The sequence below is a fragment of the Geospiza fortis genome, unplaced genomic scaffold (assembly GCF_000277835.1).
Source record: "Geospiza fortis unplaced genomic scaffold, GeoFor_1.0 scaffold229, whole genome shotgun sequence".
Lineage (NCBI taxonomy): Eukaryota > Metazoa > Chordata > Aves > Passeriformes > Thraupidae > Geospiza > Geospiza fortis.
Genome location: NW_005054357.1, coordinates 1,953,487 through 1,972,459, shown reverse-complemented (window position 1 = coordinate 1,972,459; position 18,973 = coordinate 1,953,487). Strand labels below are relative to the sequence as shown.

The following is an 18,973-nucleotide window of genomic DNA, read 5'->3' as shown; positions in this document are numbered from 1 at the left end:
GTGCATTGCTGGCCCCTGTTTGTGTTGGTGTCCAGTGGGACCCCATGGCTGGCCTGTGGGGCTGGTTTGCAGCAGGTCAGTGCCCAGTGTTCCTGCTGCATTTTGGGGTTATCACAGCCCATGTGTGGGGCTTCCCACTTCCCTGTGGTGAATTGTGTGAGGCTCCTGGCGGCCCATTTGTGCAGCCTGCCAGGGTCCCCTGGGATGACATCACAACCCTCTGCTCCATCCAGTCCTCCCAGTTTGTGTCATCAGCAAACTTTGAGATCACACTTGGCCCCATTATCCAGATCATTAAAGATGGTGTTGATCAATACTGGACTGAACCCATTATTGATTGCTGAGGTACACTGCAGGCTGCAGTCTTCCACCCACAGTCAGTGCTATCAGAAACTCATTTGCTATTTGGAATGAAGTGCCTGAAAGCTCCATCAGTTTGTTATCTGTGAAGTTAAAACACTGCACTCCCTTACATCACAAGGATGTTTTGGGATTGCAGATAGTACTCCCAAACTGCTTCCATATTGTAAAAAGGTTATGGAGGAAGATAGAAAATTGTGGATTAGCATTCTCAGGCAGTAGACTCTTAAATTCTAGAACTTCTGTGAGAGTAGAATGAGAGCATTTTAGCATCTAAATAGAGAAAAGCATTAATCTCTTACTAGACCTGAAAAACCATAAACTGAAGGCCGCATATACATCCCTTACTTCTTGGAGTTTTGTTTGTTTTTTGTTTGGGGTGTGGTTTTTTGTTTGTTTTGGCATTCCCAAAGCTGAAGAACAGTGGTTTATTAAGTCTCTTCTTATATGGAATCTTTGCTCAGCATTGCTATTCTGCTCTGTTTCCTTGTTTGCCTGTATTCCCCTCAAAATGAGGACTCGGAGCCCTGTGCAGTATTCAGTGTACACACAGTGGATTTAAGTAGTGAAACATTTTGTTGTCTGTTTCATTCAGCTGCTTTTCCTAAAGATGTCTGACTTGCCTTTTGGTGGTAACTGACCAATCAGTTTAACTTTTCATGGAAGTTTTCCCATGGTGTTGTGTAAACCTTTTTCCTGTGTGGTAATAGCTGATGTAAAAGCAATGATTCACAGTCTTTAGGGTGATATTTCCCATTAAGTTTTGCATTGGTAACCTTGAGATGTTAGTATTGAGTAGCAGGGTGAAAATCTAAGGGAATCTTCTGTAAGGCTTTGCAGCCATATTTTCTGCTGGTTTTCCGGATAAATTGGGAATCTAAAGAAACTTTATTGCAGCTTTATATGCCTTGAATAGAGTAGTTTCCTTTGGGATTTCACTGGTAACTTCTCCAAGAAAATAACTTTTCTGCTGCTGTTTCTCATCTTGGAGCTGGCTGTTGGTCTGCTTAATGTTCTCTCTCAACCTGAGTGAGCTTAGTTTTATAGCTTAGGAATCCTCACTGAAGGAACCTGGCTTAACATTTTTAGAAATGTGTGGTGTGATTTCTTCAACAGAAAAGCCCAGTTAGGAAATACCTGTCTGACTCTACTCTTAACTGCTTATTGGACTCTCTAAATTGTTTCAATCCATCTGTTTTTTGGTTTGTTTTTGAACTGAATCTGTAAGTAATTAAAAAGAAATGATCAAGTTGATTTTTGAGTTTTATTTTAACAATCCAGATGAATTTTTGGCTGGCATACAGTGCACTGGCATACAGTGATGGAGCAATACTGGGGAGGTTGCAGTGGGAGAGAACAAGGACCTCCTGTGAAGTCTTGCTCGCTGGAGAATCTGATGTGTGCTGTGTGCTGGGCTCACCAATATGTACACTGGGATATTTTGGTCAATAAGGTCTTAGTTGGCTTCTTCAGTGTTGACTTAACAGATGGGAGAAACATGCTGTCTTTTTTTTGTGCCTGTCTAGGTCAGTACTGAAGTTCATTGATATTTTATGGGGCACGAAATGCTTTTGAAAATGTAAATCTCAAAGATAATGGGAACTGAGTTCAAATAGAAAGTTTTGGAGAAAGAGTGAAGTAAAACATCTCTTGAGAGCTCTGGTTCCAGTGACAGCCACTGTCTGGTATATTTTTAGAAGTTAACTGTGAATGCCTTCTACTAACTTCTGTGGCCTTCCTGTGGATGCTTTTTTTCCATGGAAGTCTGCTGCTAAATTGTCTATCAGCTCTTTTCTGAGACTGAAACAAGTCTGAAAAGGAGTATGATGGTTTCTGTTGAAATTCTCTGCTTGTTGTATAAATGAGCTTTTAATGCCACGATTAATTAATTAGTATATTATGATGTTTGTCTTTGCTCTAGTAGGAATGTTTAAGCTTATCTTTCCTCTCTCCACATTTCTTCTCTGTGCGGGATTACAACTGAATATGTGGCTGAGATGTGAAATTTACAGGAGTCTGTTCAGACAGGAAAAAGAATAACGTTCTTGCAGTTTTAATACATTGTTTGGCCAGAAGTTTAAAAAATAAATTTGAAAAAAGGGAAGCACTCTGGTTATTTTAATGTTGTCAGATAGATATCTCTTCCATGGAAGCTATAATGTTCTGAGTCTCACTGATTTCCTTGGCAGTACAATGTAATGTGATCATTAGCCAAGTGTGTATAATCTGTTCTGTTATGGTCTCAGACCGAGGGAAATCTTTATCCTGCACAAGCCTATTCCCCACAAATTGCATTGTGGTGAGGAGAGACCCAGTGGTAGTTGGAGATGTGCAGCTATGTTGCTTCTCATGTCAGATCTCCACATCTAAATTGTGTGACAGGACAAGGGAGCAGATGAGACAAGCTGTCACTCAGCCACGCTGCCCTTTGAAGAAGGGCCATGGGGGGGAAAAGGTGCCGCAAATGGGCTGTGAAGTTTACATACACTGCCCACTGTTAAACAGATTACCTCTAATGAAGTGTCTAATGCTCAGGCCATATCAGCCTAATCCTTGGTGGCAGTTCATCCCTCAACTGCCAAAAAACACGGCCCTCTGGCCCTCTCTCGCCACTCTGGCCGCCAAGCACAGGGAGGTGCCCAGTCTTAATAAAGCAAGACAGTGTGTGATCTGACATGCAAATGTAGGTCATTGCATATGTAAATGTGTGATTACAAACCTGCATGCCAAAACACATTAGTGAGACTTTGCTCTCAGCATGCGGTTGTCACACTGCCTTAGTAGTTCACGATAATATTTGTCAAGTTGCTGTGCAGAGGCTGCAACTCCCAATTCTAATGGGAAGTAGACAATACTTCTTAAATATAGCCTATTTAGAGAGTCTGTATCTTGCAGCTCTGTGTAGAGAATTTAAAATCTTGAAGTGTAATTTCAGACATTTTCCCTAAAAGGCCTATAACTACCTCATTAAGCTGGGCCCTGCGCTTTGGGATGCACTGGAGCATTAATGCTGCACCACTTTTGTCAAAACGAGAGTTCTCATATTTTGATTTCTGGAGCAACAGAAGGATATATAAAAATATACTGCATAGCCACTGAAAGAGGGACATTAAAATACTGTCATAAAGCTGATCCTTTATTAAGTGTTCGGGTAGGGTTTTCTTTAATTTTTGGATGCTAGGAGGGCTAGGACATCGGAATCATGGCAAATTTAAGCCTGATAGGATTTCTTCTCTTCTATGTCTCAAACTCCTGATAAGGTGAAAATATTCTAAATACACTCAAGAATTTATAGTTTTCAATTCTCACTCCACAAATGGTACAGTGAATGTTTTCTTTAGAACAGCTTGTGATTAGTCAGGAACAGTTTTGGTTTTAATGCATTGTCATGGAGGAATTTTAATAGTTTAAACCATGTTCCTTCATATGTAGCTTTACACTGGTGTGATTAGTCTTACTGATTTAGTCTTAAATGCCAAATTTCTTTGCAATATCTTTGATTCTAGAAAGCCTTACGACCTGACATGGGCTACAACACCCTTGCCAATTTCCGAATAGAGAAGAAGATCGGCCGTGGGCAGTTCAGTGAAGTTTACAGAGCAACCTGCCTGCTGGATGGGGTTCCAGTGGCTCTGAAGAAGGTTCAGGTAAGGATGATTTTTGTATAAATATTAAAAGGACCGGTACAGTTAAATTTGAAAGGCATGTGGCATTCTGATGTGATTTTAATGAATTTTTAAATGTTTAGAGATAGCAGAGAATTAAGAACTTTGAAAATTCATACATGACTTTATATGGTATTCCACAAACCAGTGTTTTGAAATTGAAAGTAAAGTCCAGAGTTGCTGAAAAAGATAACACGTATAAATGAGCTGTATTTCCTAACCAAAGCTTGGAATCTAGAAATAATATGAATATTTAGTGGTGTCTGTTGTGAAAATATTTTATTCAAATCCATGCATTTTTTATTGAATAAACATCTGTAATCTTTCAGTTAAGTAGCCACACTTCAAAAGTGCATAAATCAAATAATGTCTGTATGTAATGAAAATTGTAATAGTGAAAAGGAGGGGAGTTACTGTTTCAAGAGACTGAAAACTACCTGAGACAAATACAAACCAAAACTGTGCTTGAATCTGTTGCTCAGAGTTTCCTTCAGATTTTGGGATACAGCTCAGTTCATATGATCATCTTCATGAATAATACATCTGTGTGGGACTCTACATGGTGATTAAATGCAAGAGCACTGTGGATCTAAGTGAATTGCATTGGTCAAAAATTTTTCTTGAGGAGCCTGAGTGTTTCCAAAGTTCATGGTTAAACCAGTAGTGAAACAGCAGTTGTCATAGAAGATGGAAGAGCAGCAGGCTAATTAAGTTTCTGTGGCCAAGAAACATTAAGCCCAGCCCTTGTAAATTTTAACATAAGAAATGGACTAATTATTTGTTCAGATACTTTGTCTTAGCAATTAGCAATTTTTAAAATGTTTAAATCAAAAGCAGCAGTTTAAATGGGAGCAGCTTTTCAGACTGAAACATTTCCACTGTCACACAGGCATAAGACAACTTGAGCTATGCCTCTATCCAGTCTCATTTTCATTCTGTTTTTGTTTGGAGCTGCTCAGAGATGTTAGTTGTAAGACCACTACCCTCTGGAATTACCATGAAAGTTCTCTGACAACGTGTTTAATTTCGAAATTAAAACTTAAATTGGCATTTCACTTTTGATTTTGAGATAAGTTTGGTATAATACTTGAAGAAGTACTGCCATCAGATCTGAAAGGGTATTTTTACCTTTATAGACTGCAAGACAATATGTGTAATATTCTGTAGATTGCTTTCTAGAGTTTTCTGCATTTTAATAGTTCTGGTTTTGCTGAGTTAAATGCATGCACTGTAAATTTCTCTGTCATATCTTGACTTGCTGTTCTTTTTCTGTGATTGCCTGTGTGCTGCAGCAGCAGGAGACAGGGCTAGTCCTGGCAGTCATAAAAAAGGAGACTTGGTTCCCCCTTCTGGGAAAACTGCCAGATATATACTACTTCAAAAGCTGAAATATATTCTAAGAACTTTGATCAACAGTCTTAAAACATTAAGCTAATTCTTCCTTCATTTTCAGGGTGTGAGAAACCAAAAAGGTCAAATGTGACTTGAAATGCATGTCAATTAAGGTGGATGTGGAATGCCTGGGTACTTGAAGAAAGTCATAAAAGTCCAACCATGAAATTTTTATAACAGTGCTTGCATTAAGAATAGAGGCATTTTAGCATGTGTACTCCTAACAGCATTTCACAAGTCAGTATGTGTAGCTGTATTCTCACAGCAGACTTCCCAGTCTGACAGAAGATTTTTTCGATGTCTGAAGATGACATCATACTGTCCTTATGCACGTGATGCTTTCTACAGCAGAAAAGCTTTCTTACTTAATTTTTATTTAATCCTTTATTAAGTTTCTAAGAATATACCTGGTTGTTGGTAGGAAATAGTGTTAAAAATTTGTGCCTTTCCCAAATGGCTTTATTGTGACAGGGTTCCAATTGTCTTTAAGTGTCCAACACAGGTTGTTGGTTTTCCAATAGAAGTTATTGCCTAGGGCACGTCATGAGGGGCTGTGTTCTGTGCAATGTCACTTTCCTTGTGGAGGCTGGATATGTGTAGGACACTACTGTCTGAATGGAAAGTGAGACTTGCTTAACCTGGAAGGGGAAAAAATTCCTAAACACATAATGACAGCTCAGAAGGCAGCACAGGTTGTTTGGCACAGCCATTCCAGCTTCCATAGTTGCTATCTAAAGCTTTTCTTTTTGGACAGAAGACCATCTAAATTGCTACTGTGCTCCTGTGACCTTTCCTAAGATTGCCTAGATTTACCTATATTTTTGGTAAATATAATCACAATACTTAATTTCACTATGAAATTTATTTTCATAGATGTCTTTTATTGAGAAGTAATTACTTTTCAGAGGAGCTAAAAAATGGGTCTGCTCTATGATAATGCTTCTTCCTTTTGCTTTCAGTCGTGTTTGAATTTATTGAAATTAAAATACTTTTTTTTTTTCCGATGCCTTTTAATGGAAGCTCAGCATGGACAAAACAGGAGAAATGCTTCTTTCACTTATGAGAGAGGGGCTTTATTCTCTCTGTTTTACACCTGTGCATAGATTTCACTCTCTACATTAGGACTGTGTCTCTAAATGCTCTACAGTATGTTAAGTGACATGACTGAGATGTGAACTTCTACTTTCCCACTATCTACCCATTCTCATCTCACATCTTCTCACATCTTACTATAATCTATGAGCTATAATCTATGCTCTCCTTCCTCTCCAATCTTGCAAGTCATGTCTGTGCCATCCCCTCCCCATTTCGCTTTCCTGGTTGGGTTAGGTGTGTACCTGTTTCCTTTATGTGTATTTGGTAATGGTACCCCATGTGTGTCTCTGCTGTCAAGGGCTTATGGGGCTTAGAATCCTTCAGTTATCCTCTCTTGGAGTTGCAGGATTTCAGCCTTTATTTGTTCCAAAAGGATTGCCAGTTTTGGGTTCTTATGAAGCTTTCCAACAAGAATGTTTATTTTTCGCTAATAAAATTTTATTTGGCTGAAATATGTACAATATTGATAAATGTTATATTAATGTGTACAAAATGTATGTTTGTGGAAAAAATGTGAGCAGAAGCAAGTAGCAGTAAGATGCTGTGGGAGAAAGGACAAGCAGATGGTGACAGAAACCACTCTTGCTGTATTTGTAATTGCTGCTGAGTCCAGATGACAGAAAGAAGTCATATTCTTGATTTGGTTTTTATTAGTAAAAACCAAAGAACACAGTAAGAACTGTTTCAGGTTTTTTAATAGTAACTTAACCAGCAGAATTCACAAAATGGCATATTGGGTCTTTTCTTCCTGTTGTACTCTCTGTGCTTCATCCTCCTATGTTTGATTTGTGTTTTTGTAATTAGGAAGATAATAATTAGGTTCTCTCTTTTTCCAGCATATAACTATATTTCTGAGAAGCTGTTAAAATATTACCTAAATAAAAACAGAAATAAAATCAAATCTTCACTACTGAACTTTTACAAATGTCTAAGCTATATTTTGAGTTAAAGAAACATCAGAAAAGGTCAGCCCTGAGTAAACTATGACTGTAGCAGTTAAAATTGAAAAGTTTTTAGGTCAGTTTCTTAACAGGTGCTATGTCTCAGATCCAAACTATGGTGCAGATGGTGCCTGAGGAAGCAGCAGTGCCTCTGCTCCTGCAGCTCTGGGTAACCCCTGCAGCAGAACACCTGGGGTGCGGGACAGTGTTCTGAACAAGGACCAATCCAAGGGCAGAGTAAGCAATTAATGGTCACAAATCATCTTTAAATGGCAAAAGAGTGGTAAATATCTAAGTCAGTGACTGTAAGGCTGGATGAGTTCACTTTAGGAGCTATTTTTTAAGGAAACCCTAGCTACTCAAAATTTCAAGTATGTAAAGCTGCATATTTCAACAAAATTTCAGATTAATTGCATTTCTGCCTTACATTGTTCCATCTTTCTTTTACTTTCATTCCAGAATTGGAGGCCCCATGTTAGAGATTCAGACAATGAATCCTTTTATCTAGGACGTACATTCATTATTCATTGTGCATTGTCAGTGGATTGCTACTTCAGGCCTGAATTACAGTTAATTAATCTTAGAAAAGCACTTGTAATTTCACACTTTATGAAGCACTATTGTCTCAGCACAGCAGTGCTGTGGTGGCAAAATACTCTAATGCTTGTTGCTGTTCAGTATTGTATCTCAATATTTCGGTGCATTTGGGTCTTTATTTTGCTTGCTTCTCTGAAGGTTTATGTTACAGCAGTCATGCCTGTGATTTGGTTTGGAAATGCTTTTTGCTGGTTTTATTGTATACAGAATTTCAAACAGAACAGATGTGTGTTTATTATTTAAATTTATCCTTTTCAATGCTGAAAAGGAAAATCTGGAAAAGTGATGGTCTAGAGCAAGTGGAATCAGCTAGATTCCCAACTTGGCACTTCACTTCAGATGATGGATTTGGTTGGTAGCTGGTAATTGATCAGATACAGTCTGGACTTAGAAGCTGCGCCTTGATGTTCTCCATCAAGGTGATTCCATGTGGTTCTAAACCTTTTTGCTATGCTTGTAGCTTTCTGGGGATGTGTATATAAGAACTTCACTCAGGAAGTTAAACTCAAGTATTGCAGCTCCTTTGTTTAGTTTACACATCTGCATAGGAACAGTTCCCACTCTGAAGCTTATAACAGCTTAGAAAGTATTCTAAAAATACCAGTATCTCTTGACAGTACTTACAACTGACATTTCTGGAATGCTGAAAGAAAGAGCTATAATCTATGCTCACATGAAAGTACTAGAGAAGAGATTGAGTGTAGCTACCAGAGATCCCTTAGTTGCATAGCACACAGAAGTGTGACTATCAATATATCTTTGTCCTACTCTCCCTTTGTACACAGATGATTGCAGGATGAGATGAAAAACTCAGAGTGAAAAAGGTTTATTGCACTCAGTGTGCTTGCTGAGTGGGGAAAAAACTGCTAAGGGCTTTTAAAATGCTCCTTTAAATCTCTCCAGCTGTATTTGCCTAACTGTTTTAAGGAGTTTGACAGTAATTACTAGCTAAAGTAAAAAGCTTAACAGAATTAGACTTTTTGATTGCACTCTTTATGAAAACTGTTACATCATAAAAATATTTACTCTATTGTTTGCTGCTTACTAGTTTTTTTAAAACAATCACTTCATTTTTAGAAATGTTGATCTTATTATAGTCCTTGAAAATAGAAATTGGGGGGAAAGCATTAGAAGTTTAAATAAGAATAAATTACACTGTGCAGTTTGTGCTGAGTGGAATTGGTGCTGACTAGAGGAGCTTACCTCCAAACTGAATTACCCTGTGATCCTGACCTTATAAGAGGAGTCAAGAATTAGAATTATTGTTAGTTTGAATATCCTAGCAGTCTGATCTAAACACAGCAGTTTTTATTGTTAGCCAGTTACAGTGATGATAACGCTGGTTGTCTAATTACTGCTAGTTTCCAATAACCAGTGTGTGGAGCATGATCAGTGACCTGAGCTCTGCTGGGAGGAGGGTGCTTGTGTCTTTATGGGAGACTTTACTGGCTGATTTCAAGCCGTCAGTTTGTGTTGATCCAAAAGCTTATTGTTCAAGCAGATCCAAAAATCCAAAGTTGTTTTAGACTTTGGTTATATCTGCTGTAATTTCCTTCAGGCCGTGCAGTTGCACAGAGCCGAGCTGGATCTAAAACCGGGTTAGACAGAAGTCATTTGACTGCGATGACTTAGTTACAGTTAAGTCACTCAGCTGCAGGGCATGTGCTGCTACAGCTAAAACCAAGCTCAGAAAACGAGGGCAGTCCCAGGGAAGGCTGGACAAAAGGTTCCAAGTCCTTGGGCAGTGTGTGTCTGGGGTGGGTGAGACCTGTGGCCTGCTGATGGCCACGGGGGTACTGTCTGTACAGTGAAAGTTGTGTGTGTGAGAGAGATCTGTGTGCAGCACTCATGCTGAGCATAGGCTGACCTTTCAGCTGAGCTTGCTGAGTCATGGAGCTGAAGGTGGAATTAATCTGCCTAAAAACTATGAAGTGTCATGATGGAAGTACTGCCATACTTCCAGTCGTGATGGAAGTACTGTGCTCCCTGCACAGTGTTACACTGATGGCCAGTGTGCAGCACACCAGCTGCCCCATCCCTCCAGTGTTACACTGATGGCCAGTGTGCAGCACACCATGGGCAAAGGGCAGCCTGTCCTGCTGAGCAGCCCTGTGCAGTGCTGACAGGTGCCCTGTGCAGGGCTGACAGGCATTTGAAAGGGTGTTCTTCAAGTCCTTCATTGCCATTTCCATTTCTCAGGGTGAGACGTTCTTCAGGGTTGAGTCATCTGCTGGTGAGGAACACAGAGGTTTTTTCCTTGTGTTTACAGTAACCTCCTTGTGTGAGCTGTCATGGCTTGTTACACTGGCATCCTCTGGTCTGAACTGCAGCAGTTTGGCAAAATAAAAGATGATCTATTCAGAGAGAAAATCTCTGAAAACTTTTTGCATCTGGTGTGATTCAGAGGTTCTGCAGAGGCCATGGATTGAATGATATTTTCACCTTTTTTCAGTTGTTTATTTTTAAAATATCTTGGTGGAGGAAGTTAATGTCTGTGAAACTCAAATTCTAGATTTCTGGGAAATGCTATTTATAGTCCTTTGAGGTTAGATCTGGATCAAAATCTGAGAACCACAAGAATGCTAAACAGTAAATCTTAAGATTGTCTGTATTTGTGGTTGTATGGATCAGATAAGACTTATTTTTACTGCCTTGCTATATTTAATTTAGGTAATTTCTGAAATATTCAGTTTAGCTGAGGCTGTGACAAATTTGTAAAGATGCTTATGAAGTGCAACACAAGTAGAGGGAGTCATGTTTATAAAACTTTGGTCTGTCCTTTGGGGAGAGCAGCTGCTTGGTCTAGTGTATTCCATGCTGTTTAATAACAAATTAGAAGTGCTGGGAATACTATCCAGAATACACAAACAAAATTTTGTCTTTCTTTCCTGTGCCTTGATTCTGCTTTTTGCAGGCCTGGGTCTAGGGTTTTATTTTTATTGTTTTGTTATTGCTGTATGAGATGTACTGATTTATGTCCCTAGCAGAGGCTTAGCTTGTAAAAAAGCTTTTCTTTGAAAATCTGTTTGTTTAGGTGTGTAGGGAGTTGTTCCTGGAATAGGTAAATTAGTGTGCCTCTTGGCATATTGGAACACACATGAGCAGGTGCAAGCTGCCCTGTTTTGTCACACAATGAACCTCATTTGGTTTGAATCTTGAAACCGTGTTTCTGGTCATTTTCCAAATCTTAAAAGGAGATAGTTTGTGTGCAGTTTTTAATCTAGAATTCTGTCCTCAGTTTTGATTAGGTTTTCCAGAGTGTTTGGAGTTGAATCTCTGTATCACTTCTAAGGAATGATCTTATCTCACCGTTGTCTAGAACTCAACAAAAATAGGAGCCTCGAGATGCTCCCTTGTACCTGTTCCCTTTTTTCCCTTGCTCCCTGGTAGAGTTTCATTGGTTGTTTTTGGGAGATGCTGTATAAAGGTTTCTGTTTTCTGGTCTCTCAGGTTATAAGGAAAAATACTTGATTTCATGCCTTCTCAGTATTTCCTCAGTTGATGTGCTACCTGTAATATTTAGGATTTTCTAAAATGTTTTCTAGGAAAATAATTAGACTCCCTCATGACTGTACCAAACCCTAGCAGTTTAATGTGTTGTTAGAATTATTAAAGAGCAAGGCTCTTTCATTCAAAGTGCAGATCTATAACTGATACAGGCTATTTAATCTCCTTCACTGTTTCCAACTTGAACTCATAATCTCTTTTCTGTTTTCATCAGTGTTGCTTATCTTTTAATACTTGTAATTTCAGATATAGTACTCTTTTCTTCTACTACATGTGAAATTGCTTTATTTCTTAGTGTTAGCATTCCTTTCTTGTGATTTAAGATGTGTTTGTTAGGTCCCTCCCAGTCTCTTGCTTGAATATCTGCTTTTAACTCTCTTTGTTTCCCATCATCCTGGCATTAGTATATAAGTAATTCTGTGGTGGCTTATTCCCTTTCTTTCTTGTTCAGTAGTTTTGTTTTCTTCTTTCTTCTCTTCTACCCCTTTTCTTACTATCTCCAAGTCTGATATTTGATTTTTAAATTTTTTTTTTAATTACTTTTTCTTTCCCCTCTTCAAAAATTGAGTCTGGTATCCACTACAGGCTCTTCTTTCTGATGCTAGCTCTGAGGACAGAAGATGGGATGTGTGAAGAGGAGTAGTGGTTAGTCAAGGGCACATGTGTGCTCTGTGAGGTCTGTGCGCCATACATGAAGTTTCCAGCCCCCTCCTTTCAGTTGATTAAAGGAATGACAAACTCACTGTGCAGAGTGGTGTAGAAAATGAAGGTGAGGTTCAGCAAATCATGTGCAGACTCCCTGATGTGTCTGAACTTCTCTGGGGAGAGGGAAGGAAGGTGATGTGGTGTGAGCAGTGAGGCAGTGTGTTTGAGATGACCTCTTTGCAGACTTGCAGTACTGACACTGCTGTTAAACCATATTTTGGTTTCTGGAGTTAGTGGCAAGATATTAAATAGAAGTTGTCAGCTGTTGAGCTTTTGGAACTGATACCTGTGATCTTCACAGGGCATGATACATCTTTTCTTGGTGACTATCTAGAAACATGATATGCATGAGAAGTTCTAATTGGAAAAGGTAATTTTATAACTGTTGTGGTGATGAATAAAACTGAGGGTGTCTGATTCTTCTGGATAGCTCAAATATAATATGCAGACCACAAAGAAGTTGGAGATTATTTTTTTGTTGTTTTGTTAAATTCAGAAAGTAATCACAAATGAGAGAGGAAGGATTCTTAGAGGAAGTAGCATTTTGGTCATTTTTAAGGGAAATAGTCAGTGTATGGAGGTGCACATTAGTGAAGTGAAAACCCAGAGGCGGTGAAAAAGGGAGTGACAATAGACATTAAATATAGATGTGTAGAATTTGGACAAGGACTCTCATGGCAGAAAAAAGTGCTTCAAACAAAAAGTGAAATTAGTGAAGAGTAATTCTAATTCTTCAGGCTAACTGCAGAGTGCAAAAATGAGATACAGTGCAAAATAATTTGGAGTAGATATGAGGTGGGGGAAAAACGAAGAGCAGAAATGTCTAACTGTAAAAGCCTATAAAAATCAAGATGACAGATGAGGGCTTAGAAAGAAGGGCTCTAATAAACAAATAGCATAATCCAAGTCACTTCTTTGCTGGCTGAAGGGAAGGAAATGGGAGAGAAGGAGTTGGAGGTGACAATGAAGTTTTGATCCTGAGAATAAAATAATATGCATTTTTTAGAATTGAAATGGAAGACTGTAGCAAGACTTAGGGGTAAAAAGGTATGCTCAGTTCTAAGGAATCAGATTGTGAAAAAGGTGTGGCAGAATGGAATAAGAGCCTGAGATCTGAAGCATTTATAAGGTGTGCTAAGTTATTGCTGTGTGTTGGAACAGATATGCAGAGGTGGCAATTAAGTCATTGGTAAGCTTGTACTTAAAATGGACTTGTTTCCTATGAGGGGGCTAAAGGAATGGCCACAGCACTCAATCAGTGCATCAGAGCATTAGAAATATTTCTTACTGTAATATTACATCTTGCCATGAAATGCATAATTCAGGTTGCTTTATGGATGCTATGAAATAATGATAATGATTACTCAATTTACTATATTTTTATCACTTAATAAAAATGTTTTATCTCTTGTGTAGATATTTGATTTGATGGATGCCAAAGCCCGTGCTGACTGCATCAAAGAAATAGATCTTCTTAAGGTAAAAGAGCTGTTTAGAAAATGTGCAACTGTCATCAAAAAATGTGGTATGTTTTTCATAGACATAATTGAGGTGTCCACTGTTTTTTGTGTAGTTTTTAAATGCCTCACTTTGAATAATTTTGTGATCTTTGTTACTTTAGAAGTTAATATTGAAAAGTAAGTCTGATAGAATAATGAGTAATACTTCTAGTAAAAGTTTCTGCCAAAATTAAAATATTGTGTCCTTTGTACGGTAAAATCCTGACTTCAGAAATTGATTTTGCTCTTTACTTCAGAAATTGACTTCGCTGTTCCAGGTAAGTTTAGCATGCTATTGGATATATACATTGAAGCAAAAGTCTTGTAAAACTGCAGTGTCAGTCACCATGTAGATCCTAAAATGCCATCCTGTTCTTGGAGAGTATTTGTAAATGGTTCTTATCAGCATATACTTTTCTAATTTGTATCATAGTGAAATAGATTTTAGGGGTTGTTTTGTTTGCCTAAATAAGAATGTTTGTTATGTTAGTCTTAAAACATGTGATATGCTCTACACTAAAATGTGAATTACTGTTTTGCCTTTTTAGCAACTGAATCATCCGAATGTAATTAAATATTATGCCTCATTCATTGAAGACAATGAACTGAACATAGTGTTGGAATTAGCAGATGCTGGAGATCTCTCTAGAATGATAAAGGTAGGGATTACCTTTTTTAAAAAAAATAATGAGCTTGTAATGTTCAACTTTGGCTTTTCATTCTGTGTGATCATCACTGAGTGAAATGCAGTGCAAATGTCAGGATCTGAGAAAAGCAAGGTGTTTAGTCTGATCTTTTGGTTTTTTAGTGTATGCCAATATTGATGTTATGTAAGTATTTTTAACACTTTGCTCAGAATGTAAGTGCAGATGGGGCCATAAGTAGACTGAAGTTAAATTAGCGCTGGGGAGAAGGAAAAAAGCCTGTAAGGAAAAGCACTGTCACCATTTAGAATAATCCATTTTAATGGTATTCTGGGTATTTTGGCACAATTGTGTTTTGTGTTCCAATATTCTATTCTCAATAATAGCAGTGAAAGCAGAGAATTATGGCCATATAGCAGAAGTGTCTTCTAGATCGTGAACTTGAACTGCTGAAAATGTATTTCATATTTCTTTGAGATCACATGAAGTGAGTTTACTGATATGTGGTTGGCATTATGGGTTAATTGTTTTTGGTTTTTTTTGTAATATTTAAATGGCTATTTAGCTAATCAGTAAAATTTATCCAAGACCCATTGTATAAAATTCCATATTCTGAAACTTCTGTGGCATTTTAACTGCCTTTTTAATGTTTCTTTGTCATTTGACAACTACCTTCTCTTGTTCCCTTTCCTTCTTCTACTGTGTCTTGGGTCTAGTATGTCCTTTTAGCACTTTTCCTTGTGTGCACACCAGCATTATTGCTGTCAACACAGCACAACACCACCATGGGCACAAACAATGCCAGTCAATTAGTGTTCACTCAGCAGCACCAGGCACAGAACACAGTTGGGCTGTTTTGCTTGGGACCTACGTGAATAGAGAATGTTAATTTCTTCATTAATGACTTTCATGCTGATTTTTTTTTGAGCTTTTGAAGAATATTCCTTTCTAAATTGATAATTGTGAGGTAGGACAGTCAAAATTTAGTTCTAAGCAGGTTGACAGTGTCTGTTAATATTTATAGCCAAATGTGATATTTTTCTTCATCTCATGAATTATTAATTCTGTGGGCTTACATTTCATAAAACATAAAGGAAGGTTTGTCTTTTCTTTTGAATGTTCAGTTTTGACACAACAGTTACTAATATGAGTACTCTGTGACAGATTGCCTTATGGCATGTCTGGTCTTATGACCCACTGAAGCTTTTTCTTTTTTCCTTTGCTTTTTTTTATTATTTAATTTTAAATCCAATGTGTGGCTTTTTCAGTGCAGTTGGCCTCATTACACCTTGTTCAAGTCGGTGGGTATTTCTTACAGGCTCGATCTTGGAGGCACTTAGTGATTGTCCTCTTAACACAGGGATCATGTTTAATGTAGCAAACTTAGATTGCTGTTTGATGTTAATGACAGCCTATCAGGCTATTATTAAATATGTATGAGGTGTCACAATGCACTGTCTTCATGCTGCTAGTGGAGGAAATGATTTGGTAGATTACTTTGACAATATGAGTTTAAATGTGGGGCTCACCAGTCTTAAAAATGTATTTTAAAAATTGCCTGGAAAATTAATGATATGTAGTAGTATAGAATCTTCCTAGAAGAGTGGCTGCCTGTCACACTATTAAGGTAAATAACTATGTTGTGTTATCAAGACAAATAAACTGCTTTGGTTTCCAGTGTTCTTGCTAGAATGTTGCTCTAAGTTGTTGGGGAATGTGGAGACACCCTCAGAACAGTGTTTGGGTACCAGGCTTGTGTGATTTGTAGAGGGGATCAAGGATGTTTCTGAAATTGTAAATGACCACAACTTGAATGACACTAAAACCAATGTTAATGTGAGGGAAAACTGCTTAATTAGTTTAGTTAGGTATTTGTTATGACATTATTGGCACATCAGAGAATACTTACAAGGCTGCCTGCCTCACAGTGCACCTTAATGAATTCTTTAGTTCTTCCCTTAATGAACGACATCCTTACTGCCCCAGCTTTCATACTGTCCCTCTTGTCACCTGCAGATAATGCTCTCTTTGTCCCCATTGAGTAGGCAACTGAGCAAAATCACTTGGTGCATTCAGATGTATTCTAATAGAATTCATAGAATCTGCTGTATGTCCAAAAAAAAGCAGCTGTGCATTGGCATTTACATATCACATAATGAAAGCAGAGGTATTTCATGTTCTCTCTGCTGCTGTGTTTATGTATGTACATACACAGATTTAATCCACTTTACCTTCATTATTTTTTTAATTGTCTCTGTCACAGGGGGATGTTTCAATATAGCCTCCATTCTCAAAAGCAGGAGAGTTCAAAATTGAGGATCTCTTACTGTACAGCTTTTAATGGCCTCTTGAATGTGGCATATTGGCATATCAGTAAAACTGAGAGGGAAACATCAGAGGGGGAAATGTTGGTGTTTGACTCTCAGTTGGTTTTGCTGTGCAGAGCCTCAGCACTGTGTAACCCCTCTGTGGACATGGTGAAGGAAGGAAAAACTTGATTTTTCTGCCAGTGAATTAGATTGCTGGATACTATTACCTCCAAGATATTACAAGTAAATAATTATTAGCTATTGTGCTAAGTCCCAGTTGCTCATGGTCTGTTGTTTGTCTGTGGCCTCCACTGCAGAACATGTGATAGTGCATGGCTGCCAAGGTTCAGGGTAGTTCATGAGAACTGCTGTTACCTCATAATACAACCTCCTTCTGCAATACAATAATATGTTGTAAGGCAAGTTTGAGGCTTGGTCCCTTTTCTTGTTAGTCATGGTTCTCCTCTGCCACAAACAGTGACAAAGTAAAAATTTTCTGTGGATTTTTTACTTTGTTTTCTTGTTTTTAAGCAGCAGTTGATATATTGGCTAAAGAAATTGCCACAAATAAAGAAAAACCTGCTAATTGAATGAAGAAAATACATTATGATAATTCAGTAAAAAGAGCTAGTTCATAAAGTCTGTCCTGAAGATGTTGGAACAAGAGACTTGAATTGTTGTGCAGAATAATTAGCATAGTATTTAAGGTTAAATATAAAATTACTAGGCTTGCGAGAAGGGATGTTATTGAGGCACTAAAATCTTGGGGGTTTTTTAACTCAGCACTAAACTTCAAAGTATTTAATTTCTGCAGTTATTTTTAGATTTTAGGCTCTTCTGGCAAATAATCTTAGTGCACTGAAAAAAATTGCAAACTTTAAACTGAATATGTCATACTGATCTTAAGGAAGTTAATCATGTTTTGGAAACAAGCATAAAAGCTTTCATCTGAAAAGTTGAAAATATGTGTGCAGCCTTCTCAAGATAGATGGAAAATGAATTGTACAAAATGTCACCTAGGCACTTCAGTCACTCCTCAGACAGCAGTTTTTGTGTGTTTTTTTTCAGCTTTAAATAAAGATAAACATACTATAATTAGCTGGGTAAAATAACCAATATTTTAAAACATCAGTTTGAAATTCCTATCTCCAGTTTCTATAGATAGGACCAGTAAATTCTTTATCCTTGAATTTGTTTTTTGTAGAATAGTCCAAATGCAGGAATAGTCACTTCTTCCCAAGTTACTGATACAGATCTAAATTGTTCCTTGCAGGAGCTGGAGCTCTGTTCAGACTTGTTTGAAATCTCATGGATTCTAATTTCAATGTTTCACTAGTGGTGGATATTTTGGGCTTCACTGTATGAAACTGCATCAGGCAATTTCTCCCCTCCACATGGTCTGGAATGCAGCCCCTGCTTCCCATGCCAAAGTACATTAGCTCTGGAGTTTGAGACTGCAGCCCTCTGAGGTTGGCTATAGCTTACCTGTGTAAGGACTAGCTGCCCTGGGAGCCTCAGAGCCCATAACTGCCCATTCCCTCTGCAGTAAAGCTGCTTGTGTTGCTGGGAATGGTTTTTTTCTTACTGTTTTCTGCTGGATTGCTGTCCTGGGAATGTGCTAGAAATGTAGAGATGGTTTTGCAGAAAGCAGGATTTTCTGGTAAGTATTGCTAGTACATGGTAGCTATAGTTTGACTGTTTAATTGCAGTAGCAGTAATTTTCTTTTGCTGTGGTATTTGCAAGAATTTTGGGAGTATGAAGTTAGGGAAGCATCTGTGTACGGAAGAGGTGCAGTGTCAGAATTTAGCAGGCCAGGTGTTAAATTTTGCATGCCCTTTTCAGGATTTTGAGAAACCTTTAGCTATTAATTGAGGGTTATTATTTGTTATCTGTCTTTTTATTATCCAAAACATTGATCTAAAACTTGAGCAGTTGTAGGAGATAGTTGGTGTTCCTGTTTGGAAAGCTGGTGGGAAAAATGCTATTTCCTGTGTATTTTGAATGGCAGTGTTGCAGAAGCTGTTTTCTGCCATGCACACACATGTCCAGCAGGATTAACTGCTTGCTGCTAGGATTGCCAAGTGTTTAGTTGTGTGAGAATGCTTTCAGTTTGTCAAAATATAGCAATTTCCTACTAAAATGTTGCATGCCAATGCTTCGTTATAATGTCTTGCAACCATCGAATCTGAAATAATTTTAGCCCCTTTGTGCCTTGAAACAGATGTAAAACTCGGGATTTTTCTTACGGTAATGGCTGT

General features: G+C 38.0%; 1 protein-coding gene across 1 annotated transcript in view; it reads left to right on the top strand.

Moving 5' to 3' along the window:
- NEK7 (NIMA related kinase 7) overlaps positions 1-18,973 on the top strand; it is a 59,987-nt gene that overhangs the window by 4,647 nt on the left and 36,367 nt on the right. Inside the window, exons 3-5 of the mRNA XM_005423711.2 lie at positions 3,867-4,007; positions 13,679-13,741; positions 14,310-14,420. Of these exons, the coding sequence (XP_005423768.1) occupies positions 3,867-4,007; positions 13,679-13,741; positions 14,310-14,420 (315 nt within the window). The remainder of the gene's footprint in view (positions 1-3,866; positions 4,008-13,678; positions 13,742-14,309; positions 14,421-18,973) is intronic.